The following is a 20,854-nucleotide window of genomic DNA, read 5'->3' on the forward strand; positions in this document are numbered from 1 at the left end:
AAGCTAATTACTCTGAGTTGATCATTACATATTATATACAGGAATCAAAATATCACACTGTACTCCATAAATATGTATAATTATTATGTGTCAATTAAAATAGTAGTTAAATAATTAAAAAAAAAATAAATTGGTATTAATTTGGGGAAACAAAGGATACATTGTCACTGCTCCTGTTTTTGAAGAAGATAGCATATTTAGTAAATGCATATAGAAGAAAACTTGGTATCTTTCATGTCAGTATTTCATTTTGGTTCATTAATACATAATGTTTACATAAAACGTTTAACATTTTAAAGTACTTTACATTTGTTATTTCACAGAGGTGCCTAAAGATTGTTTTGTTCAATTTAAGGAACATTTACACAATAGAATTCCATTATAAGCATCGATTGGCAGAGATATAATGCATTATAAGCTTCTGGTATTATAGAAAGATGGGCTGTGCATCATTCTATCTGGCAGTTGAAATGATTTGATCCACTGTATGACTTGATCCCTGGAATAATGTGGTGACTTATAACTGCATTATGATTCCTTATAGTTAAGGCTCTTTCAGAGTTTGGAGGTCCTTGAATGAAGGGGACTTTCCAAAATAAGGGCAAGTATATTTTTCTGAAATAAACACCCTTTTACAAAGTTAGACTTGGGGTGCAGAATATTAACATTACTACTATGTGTAATGTATATTTCCAGGTAATCAATTAAATTTTCCACCTCTTAAGAAAAATGTAAATGTGGACTGCATTTCTTCCCCACCCTATAACCCCCACATTCAGATGACATAGGATGGATCCATCACATCCTAAGCTAGATAACTCATATTTTAAAGTAACAAGGAAATAAAATTTTAGCACAACACATTGTCCTAAAATGTGTCTGTCCTCCATAGTAGAAGCTGGAAAATGTGAGTTTACCTACTCAGTTCCTAACAGAAAAAGAGAGATGATTTCTTCAATAGGTGGGAATCAAATTGTACCATATTCCATAACTTACTTATTTGAGTACCCTGAATTTGTTTCACTTCCCATTTCCGTGCCAGTGTTTCCTCGGAAACGCACTAAGCCATTGCTTTCAGATAAAACATTTTTGAGGGCATATTGTTGTGGTAACAAATTATTTGCTGATATAAAATCCTTTATTGAGATAGTATACATAAGGTGCTTTGCACAATAGCTAGCACATAGTGAGACCTCAATAAATGTTGACTGCAATCATGATGATGAAATGTTAACACATACAATCAGACATGCTGTTCTAATTATGGAGTGGCCTTTTTAAATAATGATTCTCTTACCAGCAGTAGAATGGAAGGTTTCCCTATCAAGGCTAGTGCAGTGGATAATTTTCTTTTTGTGCCATAACTGCACATAGAGGTAGCTCTGTCCTTGAAGGGCATCAGGTGAAGTCTCCTAAGGAGTTTATGAACAGTCTGTGGGCAATAAAAGAGGAGTTAGGTTGACCTTCCTGTGCCAAAACTTTTAAAGCACTAAATGGAAAAAAAAGATGCTCATGAAAAGAAAATTTTATCATGGAGAATATATCTGGAAAAAAATGAAAACACTTAAATTCAACATAGATTTTATTTTTATTTTCAAAGAATCACTTAAGGATTAATAGCTTATTTAAAGAGATTCTTTGGGGGCTTATTTTCAGATGGGATTCCCTCCCCCACTAAATGTGTGCGTGTGTTTACAATTGCAGATTGAACTATTTGCTGCATTACCACAAGATTCTCTAGTAAGGCTTAATAGAACTAAAACAGAATTCACAAGGCAGGGTTCTCAATGACTGTTACCACTGCTTCTTCTCTCTTCTTACTGAGGGGTGAGTTGTCACAAAGGCTTTCAACCTTTTTAAAACTGACCCAGTATCAAAACATTAGCACATTAGGAATCATGGGTTCTTGTAGTTATTTCTGTAAATAGTCCTGGCAAATAATGAAATCCTAGTTAAACAACAGGTCCTCAGGATTTCAAAAGTGGAAGAAACCGCCCTAAGGGTTAGCCATCTCATTAAAATGGCAAATAGTTGCAGTGAGATCTAAAGCCACAGATTAAAAACCAAAGTGGAAACTAATCTATTTTACTTGGGCATTTTGCCATTAACTCTATGTGTCGGTGCTAATCCAAACACTAAAAGATGTACAGGCATCACCAACCAATGCTCAGCCCAGAGCCTAACGCAAGTGTGATCCTCTATTTCACAGTTCTTAAAAGGGTAACTGAACAAACACGAGCCAAGGAGTTTCTAAAGCTAATTTCATAGGTGCATATATAATACACATGACCCAACTAAGAGGGACTCACTGCCATTGCCACTGCCAGAAAGAAAATGACAATGTTTTCCAGGTGGTTTTGTGGGGAAATGGTGGGGCAGGGGGGATAGTGGGGTGCAGTGGGGTGGGGGATGGAAGTAGAAACAATAATGGTTTCAAATTAAGTAGTTTTTCACACTTGTACTCACTTCTTTAATATCCTTTTCTGGAATTCCATGTACCCTGGCATAGAAATACAAATGTTCTTCCACAGTTACCAGGTCATCTAAGGCATCTTCCTGAGGACAGTAGCCAACTAATGAGCTGTGAGAATCAACGTGACCCAGAGATCTGAATTGACAGAATCAAAAACACAGATGAATTTCAAAAGATTTATCCCTCCTGGTTCCCAAATGCTGGGAAGGTAGCTCTATTTTGGTCATGGTGGTCAGTGACTTTGATAAAAAGGGATAAAATAATCCCACTATCAGATTCACATTTAAACATTTCCACCCACCCTAATAACTTTGTTCTCCCCTAAGGATTGAATAATATAACCACAAAATAACATTAAATGTTCATTTCAAGTATTTTTCTCATTTAAGTATGTTGTACTCGCTAAATTGAAGCATTAGTTTTTCATACCCGGTCTTATTTCTGATTAGAATGTTTCCACTTGAAGGAATGATGTCTCCTGTCAGCATCTTGAATATAGTGGTCTTTCCTGCTCCATTCACTCCAAGAAGCCCAAAACACTGGTTTGAGGGAGAAAAAGAAGATATAAGCCTTAATCCAAACCAATGAGACATTGCTTTTGTATCTCTCCCTCTTCTCCCTGGGTAAAATAAATTACCGAGAAAAATAAATCACTGGAATTATTCATGGATAGTGTAATGCTCTTGATAAAACTTTCTCTTTTAAAACAAATGGATACTATGTATTCTTTTTCCTTTAACCATCTGAATATATATATATATATATATACACACACACATACACACACACACACACACACACACACAGGACCTATTTTACATGTTATGTTATATCATCACTCTATGTGACATGATAAAATACCCCACAAATAAGATCTGCTAACCCAACAAAGTAATTATATTTATACATTTCACATTATTCACACAAAATCACAACTTTACTGAATAAGCTATTGTGGCAATAGTTTCTTCGTACTGTCAAATAAATTTGATGCGTGTAGTTTGCAGCTCTGCTTGGAAAACTAAGTGGCACAGCCATATTTGCTTTCTCTTTTCAACGCTGCCTTAATATTGCTTCTGTGAAAATGGCAAGAATATAAATAAATAGATGCAGTCCTAGGACCTCACTTCCAAAAACTGATGTCTTTATGCTGTTTTTTGGGAGGACTGGAAATGAAAGGGTGAAGACAGCACCCTGAACAGGCTTCCTGACCAAAATCTACCCCAGAGTAAGTGGACAGTAGTTTAGGAAGGGGCTCAGCACTTGCTGTGTGGTAGGACTTGTTGAATTCTCTCCGCCAAGCGAGAACTCATAGGGTAAATAATATTAACTTTTGCACCAAACTAATACCTGGACATGTGTAAATTATATATACAGTCAGCCCCCCTTATCCCTGAGTTTCTAACCTTTAGATCCAAAGGTTTGATTGAAATATATTCAGGGGGAAAAAAGCATCTGTACTGAACATGTACAGACTTCCTGTGTTCTTATTCCCGAAACAATAAATGGTAACAACTATTTACATTGCATTGGGTATTATAAGTAATCTAGAGATGATTTAAATATACAGTGGGATGTGCACAGATTATATGCAGTACTGAATTATTTTATATCACGGACTTGAGCATCTGTGGATTTCTGTGGATTTTGATATCCTTGGGGGTCCTGGAACCAATCTCCCATGGATACGGAGGGATGACTCTATATGTGTATACATATACATATATATATATGTATGTGTATACATATACATATATATATATGTATGTGTATATGTGTATGTGTGTGTGTGTATATATATATATATATGTATATATATATATGCATGTGTGTATTTTTTCCCATGGAAATATTCAGATTAACATTTATATTTCTAGAAAAAAAATTGTGGGAAAATAATTAAGATTTTTTTTCTTTTTTTTTTTTTTTTGAGGCAGAATCACTCTGTCACCCAGGCTGGAGTGCAGTGATACGATCTTGGCTCACTGCAGCCTCCACCACGCAGGTTCAAACGATTCTCGTACCTCAGCCTCCCGAGTAGCTGGGACTACAGACGTGCATCACCACGCCTAGCTAATTTTTGTATTTTTAGTAGAGACGTGGTTTTACCATGTTGGCCAGGCTGGTCTCAAACTCCTGACCTCAAGTGATCTGCCCACCTCGGCCTCCCAAAGTGCTAAGATTACAGGCGTGAGCCACTGTACCTGGCCAATAATTAAGATTTTAATTTGTCACATAGTATGCCAATGAAAAGGACAATTAGAAACAAAACACAGTTTCTTACCTCTCCAGCAGGTATCCCAATGCTGATGTTGTTTACAGCTATAATCTTTTTGTGGATAAGTTGGTAGGTCTTTGTGAGACGATAAAGTTGGACCAAGTCAAATTCAGCTGCACCGCTCTCAACTCTTAATCTCTCAGCCCGCACATCTTCATCTTCATCTATTGTCTCCCTTACATGTGAAGAATTAAATTTTCTGAAGAAAAGCCTAAAAATGGACCCAGTGATTTTACGTCAATGATTTTGAAATGACAGCATTCAATTTTGACATGTTTTGATGGATTTTCATGTCACTAACAGTGTACTAGTCATCATTAGACTTCTTTTACATTTGTAATGAATTATGCTACTCAGATAACTTAAGAAATCAGTATAGACCCTCCTCACTGTATTCACTATGATATTTGTGAAACAGCTTTTGTTCTCCATGCCTTAAATGTTTACAGATCCACTGTTAAGATTTATAATTCTAATTTCAGTAATAAGAAAAGTATGTGTTTGAAGGTTAGTTCCTAACAGAGCAACTAAGGAACTCCAGAATCATTAGGAAAACTCATCATCTACAAACCTAAGACCAATGATCACCTTTTTAAAAAAATCCTTTCAGCCGGGTGCAGTGGCTCACACCTATAATCCCAGCACTTTGAGAGGCCGACGGATCACTTGAGGTCAGAAGTTCAAGACCAGCCTGGCCAACCTGACAAAACCCTGTCTCTACTACAAATACAAAAATTATCCAGGCATGGTGGTACACGCCTGTAGTCCCAGCTACTCAGAAGGCTGAGGCAGGAAAATTGCTTGAACCTGGGAGGCAGAGGTTGCAGTGAGCCAAGATCACGCTACTGCACTCCAGCCTGGGCAACAGAGCAAGACTCCGTCTCAAAAAAAAATTTTTTTTTCAATTAAACTTAAAAAACCTCTCTACTTTTTTTTCTAATTTTAGAAATAGCATAAGATCTACCATTTTAACAAAATTTTAAGTGCACAATACAGTATTGTTAACTATAGGCACAATATTGTACAGCAGATATATCTACTTTTATAATCAATAATATGAATACTATTGTTATTCTGTACTTGTTTTACTAATGATTCACCTAAGATTTAGCCAATATTTTAAGGTTATCAGCCCTCCAAACTCATTAAGTCCCAAACCCACCTTGATATCTTGGCTAACACAGAACAACAACAACAAAAAAATTTAAAGAAATCAATCCAGGCTTTCTTCCCAATGTCCCTGTTTCTTCTGATGAGATCCCCAAAGACCCCAACTGCAATGTTTCTTCTAGTCTTCCTTATTCCAAAATCATGTAGTCAGTCTCCAAATACTGGAAATGCCTTTTTTGTTGTTGTTTATTTTTTATTTATTATTTTTTTTTTGAGATGGAGTCTCGCTCTGTCGCCCAGGCTGGAGTGCAGTGGCACCATCTCAGCTCACTGCAACCTCTGCCTCCTGGGTTCAAGCGATTCTCGTGCCTCAGCCTCCCGAGTGGCTGGGATTACAGGTGCGCGCCATCATGTCCAGCTAGTTTTTGTATTTTAAGTAGAGATGGGGTTTCACCATGTTGGCCAGGCTGGTCTCGAACTCCTGACCTCAGGTGATCTGCCCATCTTGGCCTCGCAAAGTGCTGGGATTACAGGCGTGAGCCATCGTGCCTTATAACACCCTATCATGGATTATTTTCTGCCTCGTCCTATAGGCTTTTATTCTTCTCACCTAGATTTCTCCAGGAGCTAAAACTGCTCCAGGGTCTCTGACTCTTCCATTCCAATCTGCGCTCCATCTACAAAATTACACTTCGTCAAGCACAACTTGATCATGTTTCTCTCTGTTCAACAACTCTCAATGAATGTTCATTTGTTTGTTGAATAAAGCCCAAACCATATCTCTTTGCCAAGCATTTAAGAGATTCCATAATCTCCCAACCGCATGTTAAACTGTAACTCCTACTTTTTCATTACATTTATTCTGTTCTAATTAAGTTGTAATACTTCTTTCTTAAATATGCTCTAATATATTTCTCTATCTCTGCTCTTTTATTTCTTCTCATTATTTACTTAAAATTTTATTTTTCAATAGATGATACATGTACATGTCATTAAAATTTAAATGGTACCGAAGAATATATAGTAAAAACTGGTCATCTTCAACCATATATATCTCTCATCAGCAGAGGCACTCATAATTAGAGATAGTCTATGGATATGTCTGCATAAATATTTCTTTTCTTTTTAACTTGAATGGCAATATACTGTACACATAGTTCTGAACCTTGCATTTTTAAATTAGTAAATATTAAAGACACTTCCAAATGTTACATAGAGAACTATATCATTCTTCCTAATGGCTGCTGAATGTTCTATTAGTGAATCTATGGATATAATTTAACTAGTCCCTAAATGAAGGACGTTTATGCTGTTTCTATTCTTTTGCTATTAGAAATGGTTACCATGATGAATAACTTTAAACATACATAAGTTTGTATACCTGTGAGCATATATGTAAACATTCCAGAAATGGAATTGCTGGGTCAATGGCATGTGTATTTCTCCGCATTTATGATGCTGTCTTCACTTTTTCTTAGTCTTCTTTTCCCAGACTCATTGCCAACATGCTCCACACTCAATCCTCTTTCCCCATTTCTGCCTTGAAAGTGTTTTCCATTTTCACAAACTCAACTCAAAGACTACATCTTTTGTTCATGTACATATTTACAGTTCACCACTGTACCTTAATCTATTTAAGGTTAACAACTGTGCTTATTTAATTTTATTCCCTCACTCAACAGCAATAGTTGCAGTCACATATTAAGATTTGATAACTATTTACTAGAATAAAATAGTGAATTATGTGATAATTTTTAAAAAGTTTTTGAGCCAAACATTTCCATATTACCAATGGAAAAGCTTAGACTATTGACTTCTTTCTCAATAGCTTGAATTGAGTTCTGTTTTAGATGTCAAACGTTATGGTTTCATTATATTTACCTGAGTTTCTTTATCAGGGATTCATTGATTAAGAGTCGCAAGAAAAAAAACATGGTGCCCTGAGAAACCAAAGCCACAAACATTGCACCTAGTTTATTCATCTCAAAGGTTTCATTTGGATATTCCACTCCATATGCTTTTAAGAAGTCTAGGACCGACTGTTGTTGAGAAAGTTCAATCAAACCGTAGCCAAAACAGAATTGTGGGAAAATCAGGAAAATGCGCTTGAGGGTTTCAGAAATAAGTTCTAAAGTCTGAAATAAGAGAAATAAAAATAAAACTCAGTGTTAAGTTTCCAAAAAGCTGACAAAAATTTAAAACTAGATGTAGACAAATAATGAAACCTAAAAAGCTTATCTGGATTGGCAATTATTTCCCATGTAGGCTGAATTTGCATACAAATATTTAGTATACTAAATGGTGGATGTTTATCACTGAAATACAAGCAGAAAATCATTATATGAGGCCACCTATAATGTTGGACCTAATCCTGGAGGCAAAATTATTTCTAGACCTGCCTTTAATCCCAGGAATGTAGGGCTAGCCAGTGTGTTGGGGTCTGATACACGGTATCATTATGTGCCTGAGGGAGGGAGGTACTTGGTACAGTAAAGTTTTGGAACCCAAGGTAATCCCTACTTGGAGAGGGACTAAAATGCTGAAATGAAGTAGAAGAAGAGCCAACATGTTTCCAAGAGGGGCAAATAGCTCATTTTCACATTATTCACACGTGGGCCAACTACTTCCACTTCATGAATTTTCTTCCTTCTCCCAGAGTATGCTTGTCTAGTCCTCAGTTCACTTCATTTCCTCTCTATTCTTTTCTGTTCAATTGCCTGGCACTGTTAGTGCTTCTCTTCTTACTAATCCTAATTGTCAGCTCTGAATGGAAAGTGATGCTTACAATGAAGTAGTCTCCAATACATGATTGAAAGGGGCTGAATTAGGTTTCTTCTCTATGAATGTTCAAATGATTCGAAGCTCATAGTCATATAATAAGTCATTGTCCTTGTCACCACCATACCATAAGAATTTGTTAATGAGTAAGATGTTTAGCTGACCAATGGTTGCGTGATTTATGTAGTGCCGCACAATACATCTGATTTCACCTCCGTCACCCCATTCAAGCCCTATCAGGTGTCAATAGTTTTGACACTCAATACATAAAATGATAGGCATTAACTTAGATGAGGCCCAAAAAGAATTTTAAAAGCTGCAGTTTCTCCTCTTCCAAATTTAATAGAATCAAATGATATTCTTCTTTTTTATGCAGAATAAATAAAATCTTTCCACCTGGAACATGTTGAAGCTTTTGATAAATTCACTGAAATAAGAGATCTTACCGGATCATTAGGCTTTTCCTTGGAAAGAAAGTATACCACTGACAGGGAAACAATGGAATTAATGCCAAAAAACAAGTTGACACAGACATAAGTGATGAAGGCCATTCCTGTTTCATGGAAGAGCCCAGCCAGCAAGTACATCCAGGAAAATGTTGCATACCTGCAGGTTAAAAACACAAAGAATTAAAATTATGCCTTGGCCAGAGATGGTGGCTCACACCTGTAATCCTAACACTTTAGGAGGCTGAGGCAGGTGGATCACTTGAGCCCAGGAGTTTGAGACCAGCCTGAGCAACTTGGCAAAACCCTGTCTCTACAGAAAAATACGAAAATCAGCCAGGTGTGGTGGCATGCACCTGTAGCCCTGGTTATTTGGGAGGCTGAGGTCGGAGGATCAAGCTGTGGTGAGCTGTGATCATGCCACTGCACTCCAGCCTGGGTGACAGAAGTGAGATCCTGTCTCAAAAAAGAAATGCCTTAATTATTCTATTTTACAAAAAATAACAAGTTAGATGGGCTTCCAAAGTAAAAATAACCATTAGGGATGAGTTGTCAAGCCTTCTAACTAGATCTCTCTTTCATTCCTTTTTGACAAAAAAAATCCAAAGAGTGTTTTTTTAGACAGTAAAAAGCCTCTTTTAAGAAACCTTGGGTAGTTCTACATCATTAAAACTACAAATTAATCCCTCCTGAATATGGTATTATCCCACCTAGGCAAGCCTTTTAGGTTGCTCAGAAATATGAGTTTAATCAGTATAAATCTTGTAATTTAAAGTTGAGGAAAAGTAATGACACTGTTCAAGTCTAGCTGAGCAGAAAGAGCATGCTTAGAAGCTGGCTAGCCTGTTTTGAGCAAAACCTTGAGCAATTTGGGGGGCAATTAAATAGATCTAGAGACAGAGTTCCTGCATTAGCTACAATTGCTAATTAAGGGTTACTACCATGTATTCAGGGCAGAAAGATTTGTTATGCTAAGCATTGATTATCTCAGCCTGTATTACCTGTATTAGCTTAATATAGAAACCATATTATGTGTGTGTCCTTATACATCTATAAAAAGATAAATATAAACAAGTATACATGAATGTATATGCACTTAATAATGCTGTGTATACTCATATAATTAGTCAGTACATAAATTTATACATGTATACACATTTTCTCATCATTCTAAAGCTTTCATTTTTATGTAAATGAGATCACGTATGTAAATTAGAAAGCATGACACTTGGCACCCAATAAATACTTATTAATTTTAGGTATTACTATTAATAACATTAATTTTCAAAAGTATTATACTTTACAGTCTATGGACTAGCAAGTGCAATGTATCGTTAGTCATCACTCATGTCAAATGAAACCCCAAGACAATTGTAATTTAGCTAATGAGATTTAGTCCTATTTGTGTCTAGGGGCATTTAATTCTATTAATTCTTCTTTCATTGCTTAATCAGCAGCTTACCCAAACAGGAGAAGTAGGAGAGATACAGCGCCTAGGTTGTTTTCACTGTAGAATGCAGGTAATTTGAAAATCGCAATGATACCAATTGAAAATGCTACAGGCACCAAGTAGAAAACCTATGGAAATATTTAAAACAATGTTTAATATGTGACAAGCATCTTTCAAAAAAAAATAACCCATCTAGTTTAAAACTGCAACAAGTTGACCTAGAAAAATTTGAAGAAATGAATTCTTATTTATGTTCCCATTGCTTATAACATTCAACTTATTTTACATTGATTTCACTTTAGAATTTGTCTCCTGCAATATGAGGTTAAGCCAATCTCCATCTTTAACAGATATACAAGGAGCCCCTGGTGTTCCTGCCTCTAGGCTTTGAGACTTGGAATGGTTCAGTGACAGAGGTTCAGTGAGAAAGATAAGACAGCCAGGTATCTTGGTATTACATTCAGTCCTCAAAGTATTGATTTCGTTTTGAATGCTGGAACTCTCTCAGATGGTTGATTTCTAAAGCTTGGTTATCAGTGTGAACCACTCTGTGCGAAGCAGCAGGGCATTGGGTCCCACATATCCTTGTAATCACAGGTATACAAACAAAGAACTTAGCATTTTGTTGGCAAGTAGAAATATTAAATGCTGAGGAGTTTGCAGGAAGACGGACACAATGAAGGTGGTGGTAATTTAATTTGCAGGGCGGGTAGGAATCTCCTAAATTGGAATGAGCTCCAGATATAAGACAACGGAATCCTAAAGTACTAAGTAGACCTTCACAGAAGTATGTACTTGAAATTTTCTTAACATTAAAGCTCCTGTTAAGTCCTGGGAAGTCATTACTATTCTTTTAGATTTGACTCCTACAACAAACACATTTTAGACCTCACTGGATACATTCACAAAATGGATATGCAGTTAATTACTCTCCAACCTTTAAGCCAATGATCTTGACAGCAACGCAGACAATTTCACCATAATCACCAGGCAAATGCATACCCATCCTGGGCTTTTGGCCAACATTGGTATGTCTGGAGTCAGGAACAACCATCTGAACTTGGGACCATTTTATGCAAATGAGAGAGCTATCAATGAAATACATCCCTTCTTTTTCCTACTAATCTTCTCTAATGTGTCATTAGCAGGGGATACTACTTCGCATTTTTCACTATTAGTTGATTAAATTTTTATAAGCTTGATTGTTTGGCACAATTAGGTAAGGATATTTTGCTGCTAAGCTTCTATGTCTCCACAGTACTGACTGTAAGACTTCAGCGTGCTTAAAATCACCTGGGGGATCTTTTTAAAAATGCATATTCTCCACCCTCCCCTCCTAAGATATGGATTTAACAGATCTGGAGTGGGGCCCAGAAATTCTCATTTTAAGTGCCCTAGGGAATCTGATATAGTCCACAGAGATGAGGGCAGGTAGGTTATCTTTCCTCCAACCACTGGATGAAGATAAGCCTGACTCAAGTCATTTTCTTTATTTCCTGTCTTTGTGATAACAATTTGAACAAACTAGAGTAAATAACTCTTGAATAGAAAACTGATGTCTTCTATCCAAATTGATTTTTTATTTCCTGCAATGAAGGACATAAGTTACTCACCATGTCATAAATGAAGTTTGTTACCCAGTAGCATGTCACACCAATGCCTGAAATGTGCTGCAACTGTTTGGCTTTGGTTTGATGTTCCCTTACAACATAGGTGACAAAGCTGGCGGTGGTGACAGAGTAGCCCATCAAGATAGACAGTGCCACTAAAATATCGATTAAACTGCTGATTCTAGAGTGAGCAATAGGGAGAGGAAAACACACATAAGTTTTTGGAACTCTTTTCCTTTCAGAAAGATTCATAACTAAAACCATCAACAAAACAGTACAAGAGTTGGCTGTGACACAAATGAGGCATCCTGCAAGGCAGCCAGATAATATTTCCAACGTGACTCTACCGTGACCCTAGAATAAATGTAGTTCTAGTGCATCTGAATTGACTAGGGATATTTGATAGAAAAACCTCGGTCTCCAACGGTTACAGAGTCTATGCAAGGGATGTATCATTCTTGAGCATAGGAACCATACTTAATTGCTATACAGGGAAGTTGAAGTGATGTAGCACTTATCACTTGACTTATAAAAGCAGCAAACGCTGTGAGTCTGCAGTCGACAAGCTCTACTTGGCAAGCCCACTCTACACCCTTGCAAAAACTTCCTTTTATCCCAGTCAGTGACATATTACCAGCCCTTCTAGATTGACATTCATTCAGATACAACTGTGATTTCCAAATACAGCACTTTATACAGAGGCTCAGCTATGTCAAGGAGAAAGTAGTCATGCTAGAGATATCTGCTTACGTGGCTTGTTCTTGGTCTTGCACTCCTGGATAAGGATGGCTATACATGATGATGCCTTAAAGAAGAAACAGTTCTTCTATTAGTAGGCATTCAGTTAATCAGAAATACCAATTTTTAGATGAATAATATTCAACACTTTCCTCCTTATATTATTATCTAAACAATTTTATTTGGGGGACCTTTTTTTTTAAAGGAAAATTATTTTTCCCCTAATCCAATTAATGCCATACAATTGATGGCACTCACATAAAAAGAAGTTTTTCACATTGTGTTTAGAATCTTTGGGAAGGGAACAAGAATTTATATTTCTTATATTGCATTTCTCTCTAGTTTGTTATATTTAAATAATTATGTTCCATTTATTCCTTCTATCTGGTCATATATATGTTTGTATTTCAACAGCACTTCAGAAATGCATTACATTTAAATAAGCAATTCAAAGCAGGACCGATTATTTACATGAGGATCCCTTAAAGAGCAGACAGTTACTTCCCCCATCCCTGTTTAGTGCTGTGTCTGTGGTGGGGAAATAGTGTAGCCTCAGCGGACTCCTCATTCCCGTTTATTGCTTCTAAGATGCTTATTTTTCTAGAGCTCTGCCAGAGTAGAGCTTAGGAACTTCAGCCATACCTGAGACCTTTTCATTGAGACATAAATGTCTAAGAGGATTCAGAGATACTAGCTGGCTTCAGAAAAGTGGTCACTTAATTCCAATACAGTCCCAAATTGTTGGGATCTCCCAGTGTTGCTTATACTTGAGTAAAAAGCAAGGCTCTTTTCTTCCCTTCCTTAGGGGACCTTGGTTAGCCAAAGTCAAAAATGAGCTGTCAACAGTTTCCCAAAGGAAAACAATGTGAAGGTAGAGTGTGTATTGTCTGAGCAACTGTGGAAAAGAGTGGTAGGGGATGCCACTGAAGATAGCTCCTAAATACTTGTTCCTATAGTGTCATAAACTAAGTGAGAGCTTTCTCACTTAACTGTTCATATAGTACTTGCTCATTGTACTACGATGTTAAGCCCCTTGCACAGCACTGAATATTACAGATGATTCTAAAGGCAGATTTTCTCAAGTTACATTTATAACTTTCATTAAGTTGAATGTAACATCTTTTGAATTTGAGTTCTGTAACTGTTGTATATTAAAGAAAAAATGTATGGTTAAAGCAAGAAACTAACAACAACAAAAACCAAGTTGATTTATAATGTTAATCACATCACTGGAGGGATACACTTTTCTTATCTTTTGTATAAATTAAGTGTCCCTTTTTAGCTGAGTTTCAGTTTTCCTGGGGGCCCTACTTGAACCCTAATGGTAAATTATTATATAGGTAAGGGAGAACTTTTATTTCTGCTTTGTATTTCAGAATCAAGAAATACTCTATTTCACCAGAGGAATCCTTGCAAATACATTTTACTCCACTATGCAAAATCCTGTGGAACCAGTTTTTTATGCATATTTTTAGCTGAAAGATCAAGGAAATGTGTCACAGTTGGGGACCTATATCATAGTTATCTCTGTAGGTTCTACAGCATCCAGCATGATGTCCAAAGTAGAGAGATTGGTCAATAAATGCTCTTAAATGAACTCAGATCTTAAGATTTCAATGAAATATTTTTCTCACATATAATGTATATTAAAAATAAGACATCTTCTGATGTCTCCACAGTTATAAACCTTAATTTCGATGCTTCCCATGTACCACTGCTTCTAATGCAACAAAGTAAAAATAAACACTGGGGTGGAAGGGGCAATGTGTTAGTATTCCTGAAAAAGAGCCTAGTTGTATAACATTTGTTAAGGAAAACAAGCAAACCTGTATTTTTTGAGAAGAAAGAAAAGAATTTTCATGTTATATTAACCACTAGAGGGAACCACATGAATAGAATAGATATTGACATTGCAAAGGAAAGCTAATGAAAAGATTTTTATTAGCATGTTAGAATTCAAAGAAAATCAATTTTATAGTTAAAGTAAAATCCCAATTCATGCAAAATCTAACAAAGATGGCTTCAAACAACTAGTGTGTTAGAGGGAGGCAGTGGGAGAATAATTGGGTTGATTTTTAAAACCAGTAATATTATTACAATGGTAGACTTCATATATGCATTAAGAAACAATAAAAGTAAGTTAGGGTGATGTAGCATTTCTTCTTTGAAAGAAATCGGGTTCCTTCTAGAGAGAGTGGAAACTTACCACTTCCGTAAGTCTATTTAAGAAAAATTATTAGAGGCTAGAAGACATACTATTACTAATTTCTATATAACTCAAACTACATCTTACATTAGTTTTAATTAAAATAAACTTCAGTTTAGGGTCAAAATAAACTTTATGTTTTAGAATTCTTAATTCTTTATACTCTGTAACTTAAAATGTAATGTTAAGAGCTACAACAAGCCTGCTGGAGTCTAGAGTGACTCAGATTGCCTTGGTCTAAATAAAGAGCACTAATTACAAAGGAAGCCAGAATACAGGTTTTAAAAAGCTGACCCTTCAGAAACAGTATTGGTCTCTTGTTCTCTTTATCTTTGCTACATTTCTCCCTAGTTATTTCTATAGTTCTTATACTTTCATTGTCTGTCTCAACAATTAATGTCTTTTGCTCTGAATAAAACACCCTACTGAAAGTACAGCGTCCAATAGTATTTCACACTGGTTACACTAGACCCAATTCACTTTAGTCATCATTTAATTTAATTTACCACTTTTGACTTTGCTCTTTATTGATGCTCTAGGTCTAAGGACTATCAATCTTGTATTTTCTTCTTGGTTTCTCCTGCTAGGAAAATGCCAAAGCGATTGGGGAAAAAGATACTGTTTTCTCTGAAATGAAGACTCCTCAAGATCCTGTTGCTGGAATGAGTATTGGACTCTGGTCTACTTCTACAGTCACCAGTACATCTGGCATACACTATGATGCCCAACAGTAGGGAGCTGAAAGAAATGTAGATGTTGGCATTTCTAAAAGAGATGTATCTTTTTTCCTACTTAATAGACTATTAGCCTATAAATCTCAATCTTGGCCAGCAAATCTGTTTGCCAGCTTTTCTTTATTCTTTTAAATTTTTTTTTAGGATCAGCAAGGAAAAACAATTTGAGCAAGGCTCAAGAAGATGAGATGATCTTATAAACAGTAATTGAAATATGTGTATTTTTTGAAAGTCTGTTTCGACTTTCAAACCTTATTTTAAAAACTATGTGAAAGCCTCTTGTGAAACTCAACTGAAGTAGGCATGGCTGAGTCCAGAGGAGCAGTGTGGAGGATTAGAAAGATAAACAGGCAGGAGTCACACAGCCCTGGATTCAAATCCCACTTCTAGGCCTTAGAGAAATAATATAATAGTAGGGGATAATGATATTCACCCTGAAGAGTGCTGTAGGGATCATCAATATTTCATATAAAGCATGTCATATGGTCAGTGCTCAATGAATGGCAATGCTTTTGTCCAGGTATAGAACTTCTTAGTATAAAAGTTTTGTCTTTCAGAAAATTAACAAAGATATTCAGGACCGGAATTCAGCTCTGGATCAAGTAGACCTGATAGATATCTACAGAACTTCCCACCCCAAAACAACAGAATGTACATTTTTCTCATCACCACATGCCTTACTCTAAAATTGATCACATAATCAGAAGTAAAACACTCCTCAGTAAATGCAAAAGAACTGAAATCTCAACAAACAGTCTCTCAGACCACAATGCAATTAAATTAGAATTCAAGATTAGGAAATTCAGTCAAAACCACACAACTACATGGAAATTGAACAACCTTCTCCAGAATGACTCTTGGGTAAATAATGAAATTAAGGCAGAAATCAAGAAGTTCTTTGAAACTAATGAGAAAAAGAGAGAATGTACCAGAATCTCTGGGACACAGCTAAAGTAGTGTTAAGAGGGAAATTTATAGCACTGAATGCCCACATCAAACAGCTAGACAGATCTCAAGTTAACAACCTAACATCTTAACTAAAAGAACTTAGAGAACCAAGAGCAAATAAACCCCAAAGCTAGCAGAAGACAAGAAATAGCCAAGATCAGAGCTGAACTGAAAGAGACACAAAAAATCCTTAAAAAAATCAACGAATCCAGGAGCTGGTTTTTGAAAAAATTAATAAAATAGACATCTAGCTAGACTAACAAATAAGAAAAGAGAGAAGAATCAAATAAACACAATCAAAAATGATAAGGGGGATATTACCGCTGACCCCATAGAAATACAAACAACCATCAGAGAATACTATGAACACCTCTATGTAAATAAACTAGAAAACATAGAAGAAACTGAATCCCTGAATAGACCAATAACAAGTTCTGAAATTGAGGCAGTAATAAAAAACCTACCAACCAAAAAGAGCCCAGGACCAGATGGATTCACAGCTGAATTCTACCAGAGTATAAAGAAGAGCTGGTACAATGTCTGCTGAAATTACTCCAAACAATTGAAAAGGAGAGACTCCTCCCTAACTAATTCTATGAGGCCAGCATCATCTGATACCAAAACCTGGCAGAGATACCAAAAAAAAAAAGAGGCTGTGCATGATGGCTCACGCCTGTAATCCCAGCACATTGGGAGCCCGAGGCGGGTGGATCACCTGAAGTCAGGAGTTCAAGACCAGCCTGCCCAACACAGTGAAACCCTGTCTCTACTAAAAAATTCAAAAAAATTAGCCAGGCGTGTGGCAGGTGCCTGTAATCCCATCTACTTGGGAGGCTGGGGCAGGAGAATTGCTTGAACCCAGGAGGCAGAGGTTGCAGTGAGCTGAAATCCTGCCACTGCACTCCAGCCTGGGCGACAAAGCGAGACTCTGCCTCAAAAAAAAAAAAAAAAAAACCAACTCCAGGCCAATATCCTTGATGAACGTCAATGCAAAAATTCTCAATAAAACAGTGGCAAACTCCAGTTTGCACATCAAAAAGCTTATCCACCACAAGTTGGCTTTCATCTCCAGGATGCAAGGTTGGTTCAACATATACAAATCAATAAATGTGATTTATCACATAAACAGAACTAAAGACAAAAACTGCAAGATTATCTCAATAGATGCGGAGAAGGCATTTGATAAAATTCAGCATCCCTTTTGTTAAAAACTCCAACTAGGTATTGAAGGAACATACCTCAAAATAGTAAGAGATGTATATGGCAAACCCACAGCCAATATCATACTGAATGGGCAAAAGCTGGAAGCATTCCCCCTGAAAACTGGCACAAGACAAGGATATGCTCTCTCACCACTCCTATTCAACATAGTATTGGAAGTTTTGGCCTGAGCAGTCCGGCAAGATAAAGAAATAAAGGTATTCAAATAGGAAGAGATAAAGTCAAATTATCTTTGTTTGCAGTTGACATGATCCTATATCTAGAAAACCCCATTGTCCAGCCCAAATGCTTCTTAAGCTAGGATAAGCAGCTTCAGCAAAATCTCAGGAGACAAAATCAATGTGCAAAAATTGCTAGCATTCCTATACACCAACAGCAGGCAAGCAGAGAGCCAAATCATTAATGAACTCTCATTCACAATTGCTACAAAAAGAATAAAATACCTAGGAATACAGCTAACAAGGAAGTGAAGGACCTCTTCAAGGGAACAACAAACCACTGCTCAAAGCAATCAGAGAGAACACAAACAAATGGAAAAACATTCCATGCTCATGGATAGGAAGAATCAATATCGTGAAAATGGCCATACTGCCCAAAGTAATTTACAGATTCAATGCTATTCCCATTAAACTACCATTGACATTCTTCACAGAATTAGAAAAAAATTTTAAAATTCATATAGAACCAAAAAAGGGACAGAATAGCTAAGACGATCCTAAGCAAAAAGAACAAAGCTGGAAGCATCACACTGTCCAACTTCAAACTATACTACAAGGCTATAGTAATCAAAAAAGCATGGTACTGGTACAAGAACAGACACATAGACCAATGGAACAGAATGGAGAACTCAGAAATAAGACCACATACCTACAACCGTCTGATCTCTGACAAACCTGACAAAAACAAACAATGGGGAAAAAGATTCCCTATTTAATAAATGATGCTGGGAGAACTGGCTAGCCATATGCAGAAAATTGAAACTGGACCCCTTTCTTACACCATATTCAAAAATTAACTCGAGATGGATTAAAGGCTTAAATGTAAAACCCAAAACTATAAAAACCCTAGAAGAAAATCTAGGCAATACCATTTGGAACATAGACACAGGCAAAAATTTCATGATGAAAATGCCAAAAACAAAGCAATTGCAACAAAAGCAAAAATTGACAAATGGGATCTAATTAAACTAAAGAGCTTCTGCACAGAAAAGGAAACTTTCATCAGAGTGAACAGACAACCTACAGAATGGGAGAAAAATTTTGCCATCTATCTGTCTGACAAAGGTCTAATATCCAGAGTCTTTAAAGAACTTAAATTTACTGGTGGCAGGGAGGAAGAAAACATTAAAAAGTGGGCAAAGGGCATGAACAGACACTTCTAAAAAGACATACATGCAGCCAACAAACACATGAAAAAAAGCTCAACATCACTGATCATTAGAGAAATACAAATCAAAACCACAATGAGATACCATCTCAAAATAGTCAGAATGGCTATTAGTAAAAAGTCAAAAAGCAATAGATGCTGGCGAGGTTGCAGAGAAAAAGGAGCACTTTTACACTGTTAGTAAGAATGTAAATTAGTTCTACCATTGTGGAAGACAGTGTGGTGATTCCTCAGAGATCTACAGGCAGAAATACCGTTTCACCCAGCAGTCTTATTACTACGTATATATCCAAAGGAATATAAATAATTTTGTTATAAAGATACATGCACATGTATGTTCATTGCAGTACTATTCACAATAGCAAAGACATGGAATCAACCTAAATGTCCATCAATGATAGACTGGATAAATAAAATGTGATACATATACACCATGGAATACTAATACTATGCAGCCATAAAAAGGAATGAGATCATGTTCTTTGCAGGGAGATAGATAGAGCTGGAAGCCATTATCCTCAGCAAACTAATGTAGGAACAGAAAACCAAATACTGCACATTCTCACTTGTAAGTGGGAGCTGAATGGTGAGAATACATGGACACATGGTGGGGAACAACACACACTGGGGCCTGTCAGAGTGCAGAGGATGGAAGGAGGGAGAGCATCAGGAAGAATAGCTAATGGATGCTGGGCTTAATACCTAGGTGATGCATTGATATGTGCAGCAAACCACCATGGCACATGTTTACCTATGTAACAAACCTGCACATCTGGCACATGTACCCCTGAACTTAAAATAAAAGTTGAAGAAAAATAATAATAAAAAAGTAACCACTAAAATATGTCAAAAAAGAAAGAAAAGTTTTGTCATCATATTTAGATTTGTGAACAGTATTTGTAAACATTAATTGTTTTTAAAAATTGTTTAGCCTATAGACAAGCATATCGTTTAAAAATATTTTTCTATGAGCTATAACTACTTGGTTGACAGCAGACATGCACGTGAAGTCAGCATTATTATCCTGATTTGATAAATGAGAAAACTAAATTAGCCTGAAGAGGATTATCCAGAATGTTCCATCTGGTGATAGTTACTACTTCTAAACTCTTTTTAAAGACCTGTGATTTAGATACCATAAAATACCTGCCACTGTGAAGAAACAGGATGTAAAGTGCATTTTTATACACAGAGTAACAAAAGTTGCAATACAGGACACTTTTGTGTTAGTAACTTTACCATGTCGGGCAGCATCGTATTTTGACATGTTAACTCGCAGAAGGAAATTATTCAGGCTGTTGAGGTAAGCTGGAAGGGAGTGATAGCCTTCTGGATCATACCACACCTATTAAATTCCAAAAGAAGGCAAGATCAATATTGTGTTCAACTAAATTAGGCTGTCTTAACATCTGACAGGCTATCTTATTTATATTTAAAATAAGAGCATCAGTTTTCCAATAATTTATTTTATCTTGG

General features: G+C 36.4%; 1 protein-coding gene across 1 annotated transcript in view; it reads right to left on the reverse strand.

The window, feature by feature from the left end:
- ABCA12 (ATP binding cassette subfamily A member 12) overlaps positions 1 to 20,854 on the reverse strand; it is a 216,674-nt gene that overhangs the window by 14,565 nt on the left and 181,255 nt on the right. The window contains exons 39-48 of the mRNA XM_030802777.1: positions 20,618 to 20,723; positions 12,896 to 12,950; positions 12,149 to 12,326; positions 10,548 to 10,663; positions 9,086 to 9,245; positions 7,743 to 7,996; positions 4,758 to 4,962; positions 2,903 to 3,012; positions 2,467 to 2,608; positions 1,298 to 1,432 (exon numbers count right to left, since the gene is read on the reverse strand). Coding sequence (XP_030658637.1) covers positions 1,298 to 1,432; positions 2,467 to 2,608; positions 2,903 to 3,012; positions 4,758 to 4,962; positions 7,743 to 7,996; positions 9,086 to 9,245; positions 10,548 to 10,663; positions 12,149 to 12,326; positions 12,896 to 12,950; positions 20,618 to 20,723 — 1,461 coding nt within the window. The remainder of the gene's footprint in view (positions 1 to 1,297; positions 1,433 to 2,466; positions 2,609 to 2,902; positions 3,013 to 4,757; positions 4,963 to 7,742; positions 7,997 to 9,085; positions 9,246 to 10,547; positions 10,664 to 12,148; positions 12,327 to 12,895; positions 12,951 to 20,617; positions 20,724 to 20,854) is intronic.

The sequence above is a fragment of the Nomascus leucogenys genome, chromosome 22a (assembly GCF_006542625.1).
Source record: "Nomascus leucogenys isolate Asia chromosome 22a, Asia_NLE_v1, whole genome shotgun sequence".
In the NCBI taxonomy this organism is placed as follows: domain Eukaryota; kingdom Metazoa; phylum Chordata; class Mammalia; order Primates; family Hylobatidae; genus Nomascus; species Nomascus leucogenys.